At 42.4% G+C, this 20,989-nt stretch overlaps 1 protein-coding gene across 4 annotated transcripts in view; it reads right to left on the minus strand.

The window, feature by feature from the left end:
- Nucleotides 1-20,989, minus strand: part of LRP1 (LDL receptor related protein 1) — a 222,721-nt gene that overhangs the window by 47,298 nt on the left and 154,434 nt on the right. For all 4 annotated transcript variants that reach the window (XM_075265731.1, XM_075265730.1, XM_075265729.1 and 1 more), the window contains 18 exons: nt 20,052-20,279; nt 19,679-19,853; nt 16,149-16,243; nt 15,292-15,441; nt 14,493-14,633; nt 14,260-14,385; nt 13,614-13,745; nt 12,201-12,335; nt 11,489-11,618; nt 11,263-11,389; nt 9,491-9,642; nt 6,927-7,051; nt 5,537-5,908; nt 4,897-5,086; nt 4,308-4,512; nt 3,617-3,809; nt 739-861; nt 338-466 (listed from right to left, as the gene is read on the minus strand). In XM_075265731.1, coding sequence (XP_075121832.1) covers nt 338-466; nt 739-861; nt 3,617-3,809; nt 4,308-4,512; nt 4,897-5,086; nt 5,537-5,908; nt 6,927-7,051; nt 9,491-9,642; nt 11,263-11,389; nt 11,489-11,618; nt 12,201-12,335; nt 13,614-13,745; nt 14,260-14,385; nt 14,493-14,633; nt 15,292-15,441; nt 16,149-16,243; nt 19,679-19,853; nt 20,052-20,279 — 2,928 coding nt within the window. The remainder of the gene's footprint in view (nt 1-337; nt 467-738; nt 862-3,616; nt 3,810-4,307; nt 4,513-4,896; nt 5,087-5,536; nt 5,909-6,926; nt 7,052-9,490; nt 9,643-11,262; nt 11,390-11,488; nt 11,619-12,200; nt 12,336-13,613; nt 13,746-14,259; nt 14,386-14,492; nt 14,634-15,291; nt 15,442-16,148; nt 16,244-19,678; nt 19,854-20,051; nt 20,280-20,989) is intronic.

A 20,989-nucleotide genomic window follows, 5' to 3' on the forward strand; every position in this document is an offset into this window, starting at 1 on the left:
AACTTGTCAGTATAGTGCAGATGAGATTGGCATCATAATATTGTAACTTCCAATCTGATGAACCGACACAGGGCAAGTTGTGCCACAGATTGTGATCATGGTTTTGCATAAATGAAGCTCTTGCAAAATCTTCTTAGATGGTGCAAACAGATTTTTGCTAGGTGCAAAGGATGTGACTTTCTACACACGAATGTGCCCTCGTCACTTCACATCTAATGTCTGACACCACTGGAGATCTCTTCAGCAGCTTGTCAATTGATGAGAATGAAATAAGAAGGTGGTGAAACTTCCCAAATTATCTCCCATCTAATGCAAAGACACAAGAGTGCTCACTCACCACAGTATGAGTGCTTCTCATCCGCCTTGTCTTTACAGTGCGCCACAGTGTCACAGGTCAAGCTGTAGTTTATGCAGTCGCCATTGCCACACTCAAACTCATCATGGGGATTGCAGGTGGAGTTCGGGGCTGTTGAAGAGAAGACGACCAGTGATGTAACTATGTAACACTCAATATTGTATCAGAGTTGATGACAGTCTATAGGATCTTCAAACAGCACAAAAAACATATGCCTGTATTAAAATCCATTCTTCACTGAAGACCTTCAACCAGCACAGAGACCATACGCCTGTATTAAAATCCATTCTCCACTGAAGATCTTAGGCCTTTCATATAAAGAAGTCAGGTCTCCTTCACAATTTGTATAATGCCGTGAGTCCCCTATAAATAAAATACAATACCTTTACATGTGAAGTCATCCTGTAGGATCCGATCCCCTCGGCAGGTGCAGTTCACCCTGCCATCTGCACTAAGAAGGCAAAGGTCTTGGCACATACTGTTGTTGCTGCATGGGGACAACTCGCCTACAAAAGAAACCAACATGATAAGTATTAAGACTATGGCGGACTTTTGTATCCTTTTCTAGGGTAGAGCATGTACACACAAATCTTACTCTCTATGCACATCAATAGGATCATACACAATCCACTAGGAAGGTAAGAAAAATTCCAGGGGAATAAAAATTGAAATCTATCATGGATAGAAAAGTGAAAATATGCCAGTAACAATGATAAAGCCAGGCAAACAACAGAACGGAAACAGACAGAAGTAGCGCACATCTGTTCTTGTTCCTTATTTTGGTTGTCTACAACCACCACTGTCACATAATTCATTTTTGTCATTGGTTAATACTAGAGTTGAGTGAGTAGTATTCGATCGAGTAGGTATTCGATCGAATACTACGGTATTCGAAATATTCGTACTCGATCAAATACTACTGCTGCTATTCGCAGTAAATATTCGATTCAGAGCAAGCGTTGATTGGCCGAATGCTATACAGTGTATAGCATTCGCCAAATCAACGCTGGTTCTGCAGCAGGCTCGTTCTTGCTAGTCGGCAGAGAGATGGCAGCTTGCTGTTACAAGGGAGCTTACTTTTTCTCATAGGAATGAATTGACCAGCGTTGATTGGCCAGTATATAGCATTCGGCAAATCAACGCTGGTCCTGCCGGAGGCTTGTCTGTGAGGAGGCGGAGTCTAAGATCGGACCACAGCAGTCTCCATTGTGGTCCGATTTTAGACTCCGCCTCCTCACAGACGAGCCTCCGGCAGGACCAGCGTTGATTGGCCCAATGCTGTACACTGGCCAATCAACGCTGGTCAATTCATTCCTATGAGAAAAAGTAAGCTCCCTCATAACAGCAAGCTGCCAGCTCTCCTGACTAGCAAGGACGAGCCTGCGGCAAATCAACGCTAGTTCTGCAGCAGGCTCGTCCTTGCTAGTCAGGAGAGCTGGCAGCTTGATGTTACGAAGGAGCTGACTTTTTATCAGCGCAACTGCCAGCGCTGTGCAGTTAAAGCGCACGGACCCAATAGACCATAATGGGATTCAATATTCTATCGAGTAGTCGAATATTGAGGCTCTACTCGAAACAAATCTCAAATATTTCACTGTTCGCTGATCTCTAGTTAATACAATTACAGTTTTAGCTGTCTATATTTCATTCAACCAGATTTCTAGCTAGCTAGTTATAATTTGCAATACCTTTATATCCTATAGGTGGCGCCATGAACAAGGTGATCGCTGCATAGAACAACTTTCTCTTCTCACAAAGGAAACACTGCATGCGCAATCTCACCCAATGTCACCAAAGCTATATACATACACTCACCGGCCACTTTATTAGGTACACCATGCTAGTAACGGGTTGGACCCCCTTTTGCCTTCAGAACTGCCTCAATTCTTCGTGGCATAGATTCAACAAGGTGCTGGAAGCATTCCTTAGAGATTTTGGTCCATATTGACATGATGGCATCACACAGTTGCCGCAGATTTGTCGGCTGCACATCCATGATGCGAATCTCCCGTTCCACCACATCCCAAAGATGCTCTATTGGATTGAGATCTGGTGACTGTGGAGGCCATTGGAGTACAGTGAACTCATTGTCATGTCCAAGAAACCAGTCTGAGATGATTCCAGCTTTATGACATGGCGCATTATCCTGCTGAAAGTAGCCATCAGATGTTGGGTACATTGTGGTCATAAAGGGATGGACATGGTCAGAAACAATACTCAGGTAGGCTTTGGCGTTGCAACGATGCTCAATTGGTACCAAGGGGCCCAAAGAGTGCCAAGAAAATATTCCCCACACCATGACACCACCACCACCAGCCTGAACCGTTGATACAAGGCAGGATGGATGCATGCTTTCATGTTGTTGATGCCAAATTCTGACCCTACCATCTGAATGTCGCAGCAGAAATCGAGACTCATCAGACCAGGCAACGTTTTTCCAATCTTCAATTGTCCAATTTCGATGAGCTTGTGCAAATTGTAGCCTCAGTTTCCTGTTCTTAGCTGAAAGGAGTGGCACCCGGTGTGGTCTTCTGCTGCTGTAGCCCATCTGCCTCAAAGTTCGACGTACTGTGCATTCAGAGATGCTCTTCTGGCTACCTTGGTTGTAACGGGTGGCTATTTGAGTCACTGTTGCCTTTCTATCAGCTCGAACCAGTCTGGCCATTCTCCTCTGACCTCTGGCATCAACAACGCATTTCCGCCCACAGAACTGCCGCTCACTGGATGTTTTTTCTTTTTTGGACCATTCTCTGTAAACCCTAGAGATGGTTGTGCGTGAAAATCCCAGTAGATCAGCAGTTTCTGAAATACTCAGACCAGCCCTTCTGGCACCAACAACCATGCCACGTTCAAAGGCACTCAAATCACCTTTCTTCCCCATACTGATGCTCGGTTTGAACTGCAGGAGATTGTCTTGACCATGTCTACATGCCTAAATGCACTGAGTTGCCGCCATGTGATTGGCTGATTAGAAATTAAGTGTTAACGAGCAGTTGGACAGGTGTACCTAATAAAGTGGCCGGTGAGTGTACATTAGGTTGTAGTCAGCATAACATATGCTCATATCTGGAAGATCAGTTTCCTTCCTTGCAATGTCTGCAGTGCGGTAAATCTCATATAACTTCAAAACACAACCAGTTCTAACAATAAGGGCTGCCGCCCACAATCTCTGCCTCATTGCTGCTTCTGTGTGGTCCTAAGTAGCCCTTTACTATCATATATATAGTATACACCATAGTGACTAAATAAGTTGCTACTTACAGCTGTTGGTGTCATTCGCCACGGCAATTATGCCCATGGGCTGCTGCGGGATGTCGCCTCGTAGGAGTTTTAGGTCTGAGCCATCATATTTATTTGCACGCTGAACAGCTCGTCTAACCCAATCTGTCCAAAAGATGTAGTCACCGTACACAGCAAGACCAAAGGGGTGGACTGGGTCAGACTTTAATATCCACTGAAACAGAAAAACAGTGATCCAGACGTGAGGTGCTGACAAGGCAACAGGTCTGTAGCTTTAAGAATAATCATTTATACTGGAAGGAAAGCTTGATGTCTAATAAAAGGCATATTCACAATCATCAAAAGCCCTGTGTAATGGCCATCATGTGGCCATTTTTACAACAAATTGAATTCAATGTGGCTATACACATGTCCGCTTTTTTGAGAATCCATTTTGAAGGACAATAAAAAATTTTTTAAAAAAGTACATGTTCTATTTTTTGTCCTTTTTCATGGAGCCCTCAAAAAAATGAAGGCTCTGCAGGATCCCTGTTGAAAGGGTCTCAGTGAGCTGCAAAACGGCCATGAAAAAACAGACCTATTTGTCCAGTTTTCACGGCCGTTTTTATCCACAATCATGTGACTATAGCCTTCTGTGTTCTTACAGAAGATGTGATCCATAGGTAACACCTGATATGAGTGAATGTTCTACAGCAACGAGAAGTTCACTTACATGTCTCTTGGTTCCATCATATTCACAACGTTCAATCTTGTCCAGGGTGGCATCTGAGAAGTACAGTTTCTCTGCCCGGTGGTCAATTGCCAGTCCATTAGGGGTGCGGATGTCACGGTCAATGATTATGATCACATTGCTGCCTGAAAGTGTCGCCCTCATAATACTGGGGTGCTGCTCATTCCAGTTGGTCCAAAACATAAAGCTATAAGAGAAATATAAAACATAAACATACAAGTACAGCATCTGGAAGTAATGATGTGCCTTACTATGGGCACTCTGAAACCTAACTAGATTTAGGTTGGGTATTTGCAGTGCTTCTCTATACGACAGTCCTATTCTGTATGTACGAGCAAGATTGATCTACATACAAGCAATATATGATATCTGCAACATATAGGTAGAAAAAATATTTAATTAGTAATATACCATACTGATTACTCAGAAGTGAACTAAATGGGGAATACATAAACCAAGTACCACAGCACCATTCATTATTTTATGTAAAACACAGTGTCAACCCCCAACAAACGGCACCGACCATCACAGATGAACCTTGAGTAAAAAGGGTTAAACTTGCTTCACCTACTTTTGACATTCATCCAGAACAAAGGCACGAGGATGATCATCTCCAGACATGGTCACTACAGTCTCCCTCTCAAAAGCCCCAAAGCGGCTTTGGTCAACCGTGTGACGGGTGATTGTGGAAGTGGTGTAACTGGTCCAGTACAGGGTGTCCCAGCCTCGATGGTATGCCAGCCCCTCCACAGAACCCACATCTGTCACAACAAAGACATTTTAGATGAAGCCACAGGATTATTTGATGTCAAAATGATAAAACTTTGGTCATTCCTATTTCAACTGGTTATATCCCTTTATTTGGTAGTAAAAAGTATGAACCATTATCATGGGAATATAAAGTCAGGACATCATAACATGCTGGCATATTGCTATGATAAGGCAACTTTGTGACTGGTGAGGATCCAACTGCTGGCACCCCCATGGATCCTGAGAATGAAGCGCCTGCATCATTAACCCCATCTCATTTTTTCCTGCACAGTGGAGCTCCTGGGTTAATGGAACAAGATACAGCATAGTCACATTCACATAAATAGGGCTGCGTTGCAGTTCCCTGCACAGAGGAAGGCCAGGAGCTCTTGTGTGATCGGAATAATGCTTTAAGCCTGCCAGAGAACACTTGGTTCAGAGTATTTAACCAAATCACTTACTCTCCACTACCGTCTTGCGTCCTGTGCCGTCATTGTTGATCTGCTGAATGTTGCCAAAATGGATATCACTGTAGAAAATACGTGTTCCACCTTTGTCACTTTCTCGATAGTCAAATGCCAAGGCAATGACGTTCTTCATGTGATCATGGTCTTCAAAGGGCTTAACCGGAGCATTAAGACTACTTTCATCTGATAAGTGTATGCTTTTTAGAATTGTGCGTTCTGAATACAGGAGGTAACCATCATACTCTCGGCAGCTTAGACCATTTTCTGCAAGCATGCCATGGGCACAGGCACAAGTACGCTGACCTCCACCACGGTACAAGCACAACTGTTGGCAGCCACCATTGTTTTCAGCACACACGTTAGTTCCTGGAATGTGAAACATAAATAGGACATGATGTAAAACCAACATCAGCTCAACATAATCCCACTGTTTTTGCTCTCGGAAAACTACAGTTCAAGCCATTATACAAAAACAACACCCCAGCCCTTAACCAGTTTCAAGGATTGCTTGGTAACCTATCCCCCCCCCCCCCCCTCCACAAAAAAGATCACAAAGAGTACCCATGGTGGTGACCATCTAAACTATTAGGGGAAGCAAGGCAGAAAGTGCTATATTTCCCTGCAGCACCACAACAGGAAGAGTGAAGAACTACACTTTGTTAATTCAAATCAATGGGCTGTCTATGTTGTGCAGGAAAGGACAAGTCCTCCGGAGGGAGAGAGGAAGGTACTCTTTGTTACTACTTGCCACTCTGGCCAAGAGATGAGGATACTGAAGGGAAGATCCCCAATCCATTAACTGAGACTTTCCAGCCCCTATGCTGTATACATAGGTATATGCTCATAATCGGGTCAACAAACTACTGCACAGTACTGGCGACTGCTTTGTGTAAATGGGTGCCAATTGACTTCCTATATCACTGACTGGCACTCAGGACTGGCAGACAATCTACCTGTGTAAAGGGACCAGTTAGGGTATGTTCACACAGTGGAAAAGGTGGCACTGGAAACCTTTTCCGCCTTGTGAACTTTCCACATGGCTAGCCACAATGGGATGCATCGGCATTCCATCACGGCATCCCGCTCTTGTTTAGGCCCGAATGAATGGGCCTAAACAGGAGCGTGTCTTGAGCCGCGGACGCTGTGGCTGACTCAGCCGCGGAATCTGTGGCAAGATAGGTCATGTCGCTTCTTTTTTCCGCTACTAGCTAGCGAAAAAAAAAAGCGAGTGGCTCCCATTAAAGTCAATGAGAGCCATTTTTGAAGGCAGATTTTGAGGTGGATTCCACACCAAAATCGGCCTACAAAAAACTCAGTGTGAACATACCCTTAGAGAGGAGCACGTCCTATTTCACGCTTTGCTTATAACGGTTTTATTATTTACCCTTCTGTCGGTTTTTGTTGAACACCTTGATATCTTTAAGCTGTACTCCGATACCAGTTCTCAAGGATACAGACTCTGTAGCATTGTCTTTGTGTCCTCTCTTAATGGATCCATTAGCATGAGTCCTGAAAGACAAGACCACAGCACTCACGTCAGACGTATCGAACATCTTGAAACAATGCATATACACCAATCTCACCACATTTAGTTGGCACATATTAGGCTGTTTACATACATACAACTTTAGGTATGTACAAACATGTCTGCCCTATGTATATGGTCTCCAGGTAGGTATTACAATGCACAGGCTAAATTTACATACGCGTCGGAGTCTCTGTTCGGAGACGGCATTACAGTTTCCACTTAAAATCGCCAGGCAAAAAAGTCCTTCATGCACTGTTGTGTACAGTGATTTCAGTTAAAGACAACAGACACCCGAGGGACCCCATTACAATTAAAGAGGTCTGCCAGGCTTTGTACGTGACCACTATGTTAGCAGTCAGTTTGTCTGCTGTTCTGGTCCTATGACAGATCAGTACAACGGACATACCAATACAGAGGTGAACTTAGCTTATGGCTCTGATCGCTACCTGTAGTGCGAATGTTCTTTTTATACACTGTTTATACTTCTGATGTATGTTGAGCCATATCCTCCATGTCTGATGCATACCATTTGATATTTTATTAATCCTACTAATATTATAAATGTGAAAGTTTGGATGTTTGTGAGTTTGTGTTTGGATGTTTGTTAGTCAATCATGCAAAATACTTTTTATCCCAGTAAATTACATGGTTTTGCGACTGTTATGAATTTATGTTCATAAGCAGCCTTATCTCAGGTCCCAGGTCTGTTATCTCCCTGTGTAAACACTCACTTAACCCTCTGTGGTTTGTCTACACACATTTGCATATTATCTGATCTTCTCCAGGCATTGCTGCCAGACTCACATGGGCAAACTCCTTTAATCCAAATTGGCAGTTTGCCTGGAAAAAGAAAATCTAATTTGTCGCAAACACCGAGAGCTATGAAGGTAGCCAGAAGTCACAGAGCTCTCCTCAAAAGGAGCTGAGGGGGGAATCACCGACGCCAACAACACATGCATTATATGGTGTTGCAGCGAGATGCTGAGATACCGGAACAATCACAGGTACGGCACGAGGAACAAGTTCAGCAGCAGGACAGCTTGAGAGCTGCCGAAACGCCAGAGCAAGAAAACCATTGACGGCAGAAATTTGCTGAATATAGGCAGATCATCGACGCCAACAACACGCAAACGAAGTCGCACGCAGAGGCTAGTACATATATAACAATTAGAACAATTACAGGCACGGTGCGAAGAACAACTTGAGTTCCAGGCCAGCTTGAGAGTTGCCGAAACGCCGGAGCATGCCGATCATCAACGCCAACAACACACTCAATATATGGCTTCCCAGCGAGCTGCTGAGATGTCGCAACAATCACGGGCACAGCTCGAGGAACGAGTTCAGTGGCAGGCCAGCTTGAGAGTTGCCGAAGTGCCTGTGCATGCCGATCATCAACGCCAACAACACACTCATTATATAGCTTCCCGCCGAGCTGCTGAGATGTCGCAACAATCACGGGCACAGCTCGAGGAACGAGTTCAGTGGCAGGCCAGCTTGAGAGTTGCCGAAGTGCCTGTGCATGCCGATCATCAACGCCAACAACACACTCATTATATAGCTTCCCGCCGAGCTGCTGAGATGCCGGAACAATCACGGGCACAGCACAAGGAACACGTTCAGCGACAGGCCAGCTTAACAACTGTCGAAACGCCGGAGCAAGTGGATCATCAACACCAACAACACGCTCATTATATGGCGTCCCAGCGAGCTGCTGAGATGTCGGAACAATCACCGACACGGTGTGAGGAACAAGTTCAGCCGCAGGACAGCTTAAGAGTTGCCAAAACGCCGAAGCAGGCAAACCATCGACAGCAGCAATTTGCGGAATATAGGCAGATCATCCACTCCAAGAACCCGCAGACGAAGTCGCGGGCAGAGGCTAGTAAAAAATTTAGTCAGCCAAGAATGGTTTTCGGTTTAGGTATATACATAGGCAAATTTTTCCTTCATGTATGTGAATATAATGCAGTGAACAAAAGGCAAAATGACAAGGGATTTCCGAAATTGCTGATTTCTAGGAAGAGTAAATGAGGACACTTGTATTTCTGTTTTGCTTATGTATCATGTAATGGTCTGAGCTCACATTTTAGCTTAACTACATAATGTGAAATATATTGTAGTGCTGACAAGGTGATGAATATTACAGTTAGGTGGGAGGATGTAGCTATTGATGCCACCAATACAAAAGCTTCCCCTCTATTAGCACAGGACACCTTACAAAAGTGGTCATTACAAAAAGACAAACTTTTTTAATATGACTTCCCATTCTTCTCAAAAACTAGTAAGCAGTGCATATTCCCACTACTTATCACACAGCGCTAATGCAGAACATTACCATAGACTGTAAAGGAGAAATGTACTTGACAGGTAGAAAGAACACATTAGATGGGAACACTGAGAACATCTGCCAGACTCCTCACCTGTCACTCCAGTAGATGTAATCTTCAAAGACAGACACGGAGAACATGTCCATGTTGTTGTTGGACAGCACAACCTCTCTGTTCTTCCCAGTTTCTAAATCGATTCTCTCAATTTTATCAGTGCGAGCATCACACCAGTACAGCTTTCCTTCCTGCGAGACAAGCAAAGCTGATATTTACCACATACATCATTAACTATTCATAATCTGATAGAGTAGACCTCTCGATCGCCCCTACCGGTAGCATAAGATAACCGAAAGATCAGCAACCCCGCTGTAGCTGGAAATCTGTGAATACAGGGCTTCAGAATTCCACTAGGTTCATAAATAAAGAGGTTAACCCCCCAATGAACATTAATCCATATTAATCTCTCATTCTGTCTGAAAACTATTGCTGCATGTAAATGGTGATATTAATAGACAACTTATAATAGTGGATTATTTATTGGAGACTTAAGCACGTAAACCCAATGTCAATAAGAAAAGAAAAAGGAATATTCAGCAATCGTAATATTTTCTTTTTTGACAGCCCAGTCCATTTCTGCACCTGCCACTCTGATCACAGAGCCATCTTGTGTCCACAACCTATGATTAGTATGATATCACTTGTGATACATTTAGCCCCTTAGTGAGACTCAATGATCCCTCAAGTTGTATACACAACAGTTATATCCAGATCCTGATCATATGCAGTTGGTGGTGAGGTTTTATTTATATTGGACCTTTTACGAGTCAAAGAGTATGGAGGGGCCAAGGTGGAGAAGCGCGGCATTATTTTGTCCTAAATACGGTGAATTTTTATTATTATTATTATTTATTCATATATATAGCACCATTAATTCCATGGTGTTGTACATTATTATATTAATTCCATGGTGCTTTACATTTGGGGGTTACATACAGTACACAAAATATACAGGCAGATATAATACTAACAGTGACCGACTGGCACAGTGGGGTGGAGGGCCCTGCCCGCGAGGGATTACAATCTATGAGGGAAGAGGTTGCATAATGGATTTCATCATTTTATTACAGTCACCGAATAATCAGGATTCCCAATTGTGTCCTACCATCACTCTGTGCAGTGCTGGCTTCTTCTAGAGCAGTTTTTGAGGCTTTTCTGCCCCAATGAAATCAATGGTGGGCTCTAAAAACATGCTAAATAAAAATAAAAACCACCAAAGAAATGGAGCTGCTTTTTGAGACTGCTCATTATAGGGTTGACTTTTATCTTTGACTTGTGATGGTTTAGATTATTTAACAACGCCATCATCCACCTGGGTGGTAACAGGCCCGCTTACGTAAGGTTGCCTGAGCTGTCCCCTAGTTTATTTAGATAGATAGTTACACTGCCCCTAAATGTATGTTGGTCTGTTTGTATACGCAATAGCCTTGATGTGGTTTAGCATTACCTTATTTATTTCTGCACTATGTTTTACCCTTCCATTTTTCACTTGCACGTATATTTTCATTTACTGGTAATAAAGAATGTTATATAAGGGGTCTTTTGTGATCTGGTGACTCCATATGATATTTTGATATTGTGGGATGGTATTATGATATTGTGGCCATAATTTGGAGATTGCTGTACCTTTACGTTACTGCAGCTACAACTGCTGTTTCACTTTAGCCTTGAAGCCATTAGAATGTATAGCAATTTCCAAGTTGGGACAGATTTTGAATGCAACACGGGTGCACACAGGCGAAGATGTCTCAACATAAAACAAAACCTTTATAGAACATCAGTATCACAGCACGTGACATATTTCATACCTCATAATCTATGGACACACCATTGGGCCAACTGATGCTGGTATCAACGAGTACAACTCTTCCACTTCCATCCAGGAATGACCTTTCAATGCGAGGGAACTGACCCCACTCTGTCCAAAACAGATACCTAACATAGAACAAACATAAGGCAAAGTGAGTAACAGGAGAAACCACTGATACCAGTTAACAGCTGAATATAGTGAAATGAATGTAGTGCACTATATACCCTTTCTCTGGATGTACAGTAATGGCCCGAGGCTTGTCCAGTCCTTTGGAGATGACAACATAGCGGAAGGAGCCATTGAGACGAGCCACCTCAATAACATCAAAGCCTTGATCTGTCCAGTAGATGTTTCCTGTGAAAGAAAAAAAGTCACAGACAATGAAATCATAAATAGGAGAAAGAATCAGACACAGCTAAAGGGAATTGTATACTGATACTGTCTGATGCATTCGGCTAAGCAAGTGATTTGCAGCCCTAATAATTGCTCTTCCAGTCTTTTTCCATGGCATGCCTATTACACTAAATATTCCTATTAGGTATTCGTGTGTCTACTGAGCTACAAACAGTAAGACAAGTCTATACAAAGTGCTCAGAGTGTTCGTATGAGGAATCAATACTGAATGACTTTCCAGCCATTTATCAGCATGTCATTTGTGTGTAAAACTGCATCCAAATTCATTTCTTAATATATTGAGATAAAAGACAGAAGTTAACATTACTGAGATTGAGCTCCAAATCTGCACAGACATAGATCTAAAACAGGACAACACTCTGTGAACTGCCAGCTTTTTTATTCCAAGAAAGTAGGCACAATTTTCCTAGTTCTTAATATCTATAGGTTTAGTGCGCCAATATTTAATGCAACAAACACCATATATCCATACCTATAACATAAGTTATAATCACATATAGAATAGAGTCATTGATATCCAACCTGCTATCCAGTCCACAGCAATTCCCTCCACTCTGCCAATGCCATTAGTAACCACATCCTCTCGCCAGGTCTGGTCTCTCTTGGCTCGGCTGATGGTGCTGAGTCCCATGTCCACCCAGTAGATTGTGTCATTCTCTGAATAAGAATACAAATAATTAATAATTATGCAACCTTAAAGACTTTTAAGAAAATTTTGCCAACATGGAGGCTTCATTGATACAACCAAGTGTGCAGGCCACATGCACAGAAAGTGCAGCCCAAACTCCATTTTGTTTTTATATTTATAGCGTCGGTCTTATAACGTAACAGAGCATCGGACGATCCTTGGCTGTACACTTGGCCGTGTGTATGAGGCCTTATTTATTTTACAAATTTCACATCTGTACTGACAGATTTAGCTAGAATAAATTTATGGTAAGACATAAGATAAGCTGTTTAAGATACACTCTACACACTTAAAAGATAAAGCGCAAACTACAAGGCTCACTGTATTATTATTTTAATGGCCTTTTGCTATTATTTGTACACAGAAGTTAGACTTTCTTCTAGAATGCAAGCAAAATCAATGGAGCAATTTCAACTGGCAGCGCTCTCCTGTGACTACCCATAAACATGCATATTCATCTCACTTACCCTGTTTCCCCGAAAATAAGACATCCCCCAAAAGTAAGGCATGGGGGAGGTTTTGTTAAATTGCCTAATATAAGGCACCCCCCAAAAATAAGACATCCCCAAAAACACTGCAGCCGGCAGAACACTGTGCACGATGTTCCGTGTGCACAGGTATGCCGGCTGCTGCCTCTGCTATGATACCACTGTTCCTGCTGCTATAAGATGAGCTGGGAAAGCATTGTATGCTGCGGGGAGTCCACTCTCCCAGCTCCTCCCACAGCAGCCGGAACAGAGGTATCACAGCAGAGGAGGCAGCCAGCTTTCCTGTGCACACGGAGCACAGCGTTCAGCCGGCTGCAATGCCCACTAAGTGAGGCTCTCCGGCACAACCGCTTGAAGCCTCGCTAATCTCTGCTAAGCCCCGCCAACCACTTCCACCACCGTGACCAACAGCAGCACCAGCGCTGCTATGAAGATGGGGAAGGTAACTAGCATACCTCCCCCCCACACCACCACCTCTTGCACCACCTACAACTGGCAGTCATGCTGGCACTCCGTTAAGGAAGCGCCGGCATGACTGTTGATTGTCCCCGCTCCAGCCGCTCCATAAGGCATCCCCCGAAAATAAGACAGGTCATATATTTCGGAAGAGAATTTAATATAAGACACTGTCTTATTTTCGTTGAAACAGGGTAAGTGTGTGTGTAAAAAAAAAAAAAAAAAAAAAGTGAAGATATGCAAATCATTACAGTACAAGAAAGCATTCCTGGATTAAATGTCCTGTATACTAGGGGATCTTACCTGCATGAAAGTCCATCCCAACAGCCAGGGATGTACCAGAGACTGGGACCAGAGCATCAGACTTATCAGCTGGGTCCAAAGGAATGCCTCGTATCCCTTCATGTACAGAGTACAGCAAGAAGGAGCCAACTCCTAAAAGAGAATATCACTTATCAGACTTTATGTCCACTTGCATGACGTCCAAATGTGAAAAACTTAAAAACAGATGAAGCAGCAATAAAATTGATTATACTGTAGAAAAAAAAAATCCTTATACCAAAAATGCAACACAGCAACAATTATTCACGTGCAGATTATTTAAAGGTTTATCCACCTCTCCTTAGGACCCCCAGATCAGCTATTCCGGGTCTATTGACATGGCAGGAATCTTGCTTCTCACTTGCCGAAGTGTAGCTGCAGCTTTAAGTACTGTAACACTGTCCCATTGAAGTCTACAGGACAAAGCTGCAAGTACCTAGGCCAGCAAGTATAACAAACTGTACGATGAGCGAGCAGCACATATACATTACCACTTGCTGCCTCAGTACAGCTGTCAGACTCTAACAGAGGCCATCAATAGTAGAAAACAGGAAACCCCTTTAACATACTAATGCATAAATTGATACTTGAGATTCCAGATGAAGTGCAGCAGGCAGGCAGCACTTACCTTCACATGTCTGTTGCCCGGTCTTCAGGCTATAGCCAGCAGTGCACATACATGATCTTGTTGTGGCAGAGGTAGGAAGGCACAATTGTGAGCAATCTCCATTATTGACAGAGCAGTTGTTGCTTCCTAAAATAAGTGGTATAAAAAGTTACGTGGACAAAGTGGAAAGGAAATCGCTTCCATTACAATAAGACATATGTATAATAAAAGGGTAGCAGATGCTGGCCTTCTACCTTTCTGGATCTCCTCATCATAAACCTTCATGTGCATGACTTGGTTGGTGTTCTGGCGCAGGACTCTGGGATCAGATCCATCCTTCTTATTACAAGTACCCAGTTTGTCAGATGCATGGTCTGCCCACCACAGTTTGTCACCTAAGAAAAAGAGAAGTTGCAGTGAAGAAAGGTCCTTGTGATACTATGGGTTTTTTAGCAACTGTAGTAGAAATACAATGGTGTTCAAAGACAAGAGTAAAAATAAGCTTTATCTGAAGTCAAGATTTCTGAATAAAATAAGGCAAAAAAGATTTTGACCAAAATCTTAATTTTCCATCTCTATTTCCACATATATAAGTATTGAATGTTTTTGAGGTACCGTACATTTAAAATAATTCGCGGTAATGCATAGCAAGTTCAATAAACTTCAAGGGGATGTCTACTCTATAATGGGGATGTTACTATGGGCGCTGTATGTTACATCTGTTCTCCTGTCATGTGATAGGAGCAATGGAGGGCTTTCAGTGACAACATGACATACGGTCTACCAATCATATGGTTTACTTCCCTGGCTAACAGTCTAAGGGGATGGGCTAACATGACTAGGTCCCCTAAGCTGACTAGCTGCTGCGGTCATCTCAATGATGTATAGATGTATGTGAAGTCGCTGTTGCAGAACTTTTTCTAGCGCAGCGAGCGTTGGGTTTTATTCTACTTGTCTACTCAAGGGCGATTTCCTTAAAATTCATCTGTGCAAAATGGTATAGCTTAGTACTGGTATAAGGTCTTAGTTTAGTACTTGAAAAAATTCCTTTACCCATTATAGCCAAAGCTGTTGCCTTTCCCAGATACGTTTTCATGGTAAGGAGAACTTCCAGTCCTTTTCCATTGAGGTTACATCTATTGATGGTTCCGGCCCCAGAACTGATCCAGTAAAGTTTTTTCTCGAGGTAATCAATTGATAAGCCTGCAAATAAGATAGAAAAGTAATATTTGATACATCTTATAGTTCTATATTCTGGGAATCATTTGCTTCAGTCATCTGCCCCTCTTATGTCTATTCACTATAATGGTTCAGAACATTCATTTATACTAATATAATGATAATTATAACATAATCTTCCTGTATATGACCATGTGCAGGGTACGGTTTAGTAAAAAATGACATGGATGACACACAGAATGGTATCCATGTGTCATCCAGGGTCTTCACTGACCTATACATTGATAACGAATTGAAAGAGCTGCATATGCCGATAGGTATAGGACTGCTCCATATTTTGCAGCTCTTCAATTTGACCCAGACACACAGTCATAGAAACTACTGTTGTATGTATGGGCCCATTGAAATCTATCCATACGTTTATCCACGATTGGAGATAAAATGCACAGTTGTGTGCATGAGGCCTAAGAGACATAAAATATGGAAAAATAAAATCAGCTAGACTGTGAGCTCATGTGCAGTCTGTTTCTACATACATACATACATACAGCAGTCTGCATATCGAATCTTTACTATAGATTTAATCTTTACTATAGATTGTAATCGGCTACACTTCTTTCTACACAAAACACAAACAGCACAGTGTGCAATAGGAGAAAGCTTTATATATACAGGATTGTACACCGGGGCTAGAGGACTTCATGCTGAATACATTAGATCTGCATTCTCACCAACTGGTCCCTTCTGCCCGGTAAAGAGAACTTGTTGCTCTGTGCCATCCATATTAGCCATGCTGATGTTGTCACCATCTGTCCAGTAAAGCTTCCTGAAAGAAACATACAGATCACTGAAAGTTCAGACTGGCAGCCACATGTGCCCAGAATATGAGCCAGTTACCTAAACTGAACCCGGACGCAAACCACAACCATTACTCAATATTCCAGACCATGATTACTGCCTATGACATACCAGCCATGCCCAGAGGAAAGAAGCCAGTATATACTGCAGGGTCCAGGCTGTTACTAAAGCTCTCGCATGAACACTAGAATGGTACTGACATTACTAAGAAGTCATACTCATAGTTAGTAACAGAATAGAAAAATAAAATAGCACCGTGTCAGGAACTAATCTTCTTTCTTTAGAAGGGAAATAGATAGAGATAAGATAGATAAAGAGCTAGACACAGATAGAGCTACATAGAAAGATAGGACATAGAGTTAGGTAGAAACAGATTAGAGATAGATAGATAGATGAGAAACACAAAAGGTAAATTAAAGGTACATCCACGTACGATATACTTTTTACGGTACAATTTTTGTTGCAGGTTTTGAATGTATTACTGCTGTGGATTTGCCTGTGAATTCACCGAATGCATTGCAAAAGGAGACATCCATGGTGGTAACACTCAGAGTTAATTCTGCAATAACTTTCTGACATTCAATGGTGGGAAGGTCCCTTCAAGTCGCTGATCAGCAGGGGTCCTGGGATTTGAAGCCCCAATAATTTATGACTGATGACTTATTCAGAGGACAAGCCATCATTAGCAAGGTCTTCTCCACTTTAGCATCATGACAGCAATCTGGGAAGAACTGATAATCTGACTGCAATCTCCTTTGTAAAAACAATACGTCACTGGCATAAGATAAGACAATACATCACTGGTATAAGATAAGACAATACATCACTGGAATAACACTCACTGCTGCCTGGAAAGTTCTGTACAGAGACCTCTACACAGGCAGCAGGGATTGGTCTCTGCTGCCATCAGTGTATTGTAAGGGAGACAAAGGTTGTGTTATTAGTCTTTCCGTGACTCCTGTCATGATGCTATGGGGCCCCGCTCATCTCAAGCTATCTGTGAGACCCTTACCCCTCTAGTCCCAGTCACGGTCACAGTTGTGCCCCTTGCGACTGCAATCATTTCACCCGTGCTCTGTGAGCTTCATACATCAGCAGCAGCTGAACAAATATCTGTGATAGTTTGTAACATAGCATCAGTTCAAACTATGTACCTGGCATATACCCTGATGCCAAGTTATGGGACTACCCAAATTATTACGGATTGTTAGGTTGCAGACTTGCAACTTGGCCACAGCACTGCAAAGAATGAAAGCTGCAGGTATAAAGCCCATGGAGAAGGTCAGCATGTGAATGAGACTGTGATGCCCCCAGCCGGAAGCTCAGGGAACCCTACATCCCCTGCACATATATACAAGAGTGTGCACATTCACTCCCAGCAAACTAATGTATAGAAACTGGCGAGCGGTGGAACACAAAATGCATAAAAGAATCAGATAAGCCAATGGATCTGCCCCACAATGTAAAGCGAATGCATTCAGTCATCTAATAAGCTGAGCAGCTGAAATATATTAAGAAATATCAGATTTCCACAGCATAGCTTGTATAATATGTCTACTTAAGGATTCATGCATTATGCATTTAGGTGGGACGGAGATATGAACCTCGAAACTTCATAAATTTTCCTAAACGCGGAGAGTGAATTCTTGGATCCGCTTTGGGGTCTGCGTGACATTATCACCATGTCTGATCCACCGTTTCCTCACATTAATTTCCCGTAATGAACCCAGCTCTCCCACACAGATGGCTCTGCTTATTTCCACATTACTGGAAACTACTTTGGTCCACCCCCACATGCAGGCCAGCCAGGGACAGAAAAGCAACCAGCAGTAGTCATATTCTCCTGTGTGCCACTGACATCTCTCCACCAGAGCGGAGCCCCTGCAGGCAGAAATGCTGAATTGCAACAAGTGTGTTTGTAGAAATAACACTGGGCAACGTCCTCTGCTTACTACCTAGATTTGTATTAATAGTGGAAAAACCTCTATGCTGACAACATCCAAGCCAAACTATGTAAAACCTCCCGTGGACTGCCCTGGGAGCATTTTTTAGGGCTCTTAATGTGTTTACGGAAGGTTTTTCCATTACTTTGTATACAAGTCATCATTTTACAAGATCTAAACCTGCCCATGGGCAATGAAAAATCTGGTGATTCTGAATAAAGAGGTGAAAAACAAATCCAGTCAGAGCACACGGGACCGCCACATATAAATATATATCTCTATAATCCTTCATGGAACCTTTTCCTGATAAATAGGTCAGTCCGATCTCCAGATTTCCAATAAGTAGAACTCTGTAACTACTGAAGTAAGTTATATGTACAAAATGTGATATCATAGCAGCGTTTTCTGGGGTTATACATGTATACATCCCTTATATATCGATATAATATAAAGATATATATGGCAAAGGTTTCTAGCACTGTCCCCTCTAGAGGTCATATACATTCTAGGATTGTCAGTGGGACTGACTGAGCATCCGACGTGTCTGCGGCCCTCTGTCTCTCCCGTAACAGCAGATGTCAGGGAACAAGGATCACACAATTTCTATTCAATGTCCCCAGTACTTTTAAAGCAGCTCCCAGAGGTGTCCCCTTGTCAAGCAATGTGTATGGGGTGTCTCCTCAGCCATGACTGCATAGGGGAGTTGGATAAGATAGCTGGCAGTCAAACAGCTGACTTGCTGGTTATGTAAATCTGAGACCTGTTTACCCCCTACCAAGACCACCGCTACTAAAAGGCTTTGCAGCCAATTTCACCTATGAAACAGGAGAAAATCATTATTTTATACCAAGTGATACATAGATGGACTGTGCCCACCATATTCAGAGTCAGTCTGGGTCTCATAATAATGGTCCTGAGCACAGACTAATGGCTCATACCGGCAAGAGTCATCCTTATGGGAAGAGTCCCTTAACTCTTTCCGTTCCAGAGAGCACATATTAGAAAAACCCCTTTTGTGAGTGCTGAAATTCTATATTATGAAGTTGTTCATAGTATTTGATGACACCAAATGCCGATTTTACAACTCCATGCACGTCCCAAACCAATGTTTCCTGCCCTGAGCGGAGTTCAACCTGCGCAGGAACAGGACAATTAAATATATTTGACACATCCGCTACCATTCAGAAGTGGACTCGCCTTTAAATTTGTGCTCATGATTTAATTAGGAGTCCAGTGGGCGGTCCTAATCAGTGAATCTATGTATTCATGACCTTACAAGAAAGGCTGCCAATAGCGAAGTAAGACCATTCACTGGACTCCTAAGCACATGCATTATCCATTTTTAGGGTTAATGCTTCCATCACCGATAAACAGAGGTCTTGGAGGAAATTCTCTTAAAATATTAAAGCTTTATCTTATCGCCTATCACTCAAAAATAACACAAAAACACTGAAACACACCCTTCCAGTGGATTGACCACAAGACAGTGGGGTTTGTCCAAGCCCTGGATGACTGCGTTCTTGAAAGACCCATCTAAGCGAGCCACATTGATTTGTTTTTTATTAGCATCGTAACTGGTCCAATACAGGTTCCTAGACACCCAGTCGACAGCCAATCCTTGAGCATTTGGTAAATCTGCAAATTTTAAAGCAAAAAAAAAAATAAAAAATGTTAATAAAAATTGACAAGATAGTAAATTGTGAATATATATATATATATATATATATATATATATATATATATATATATATATATATATATATATATAAAAAAAACCACACACACAGTACTTCTAGACTGGGGGAGAGAGAGAAAAACTTGTATGTTATTTACCAGCGGACACGACAGTCTCTACTCCGGTGCCATTTATGAAAGCTCTCTTGATCGTTTGTGTGCGAACATCTGACCAGTAGATGCGTTGCTCTATGGCATCGTAATCTACTACAGTGACATTATCGATATCTGGGACCGTGAAAGAGATGATGTAGTTGTAATATGGGTTATCAATGTCAACTCCACGGATTTCCATCTGCCGAGCATACAACAGGAACTTTCTGGATTCTGTAGGAGAATCAAAGAGCATCTGAATAATTATATTCTATCAAAAAACAAATTTCATGTGAAACTTAAAGGAGAGTTCTCCCATTTTTATTATTTAATAGTGTTGCCCGCTTCTCCCCGAACGTCCCATTTGTGCCAGGTGACTGCTGAAGCCAATCACAGGCCTTAGCAGTGACCTCTTCACAAACAGCACATGACCGCTTGTCACCCTTGTGAAGAGGCGGCCGCCGAGAACTGAGATTGAATGCATTGGTCACATGGCACAAACATCTAGGAGACCTGTATACAGAAGATAGGATTAGCTGCTCCTGGAAATGGAAGCGGAGAAAGAGGTGGGTAAAGGTTTTTTTTATGTTTATGGCCAACTTGGGAGCACTATCAAATAATAAAAATATGAGTTGTAACACCCTTTTAACAATGTTTAAAGGTATTCCCATCTCTGACAGTAATGGCATACCCATTAGGATATACCATAAGCGGTGGCACTCTAGACTAGTCCACTGTCATAAAAGCGGCACATTAGATGAATTTGTAGTAAGATGGATATTGTGTGGACTATGTAGTAAGAGCTCAAATATAGACTCTAAGAAGAAAGTTTGATAAGATAGTGAAATCGATTCTTGTTAATCTCCATATGGAAGTAATAAATATGCAAAAAAAACCCTCAGGCCCAGACTAGGAGAGGTCACACTTTACCTATCCTGATAGCT

This window comes from Leptodactylus fuscus, chromosome 2 (genome assembly GCF_031893055.1).
Source record: "Leptodactylus fuscus isolate aLepFus1 chromosome 2, aLepFus1.hap2, whole genome shotgun sequence".
Taxonomy (NCBI): Eukaryota; Metazoa; Chordata; class Amphibia; order Anura; family Leptodactylidae; genus Leptodactylus; species Leptodactylus fuscus.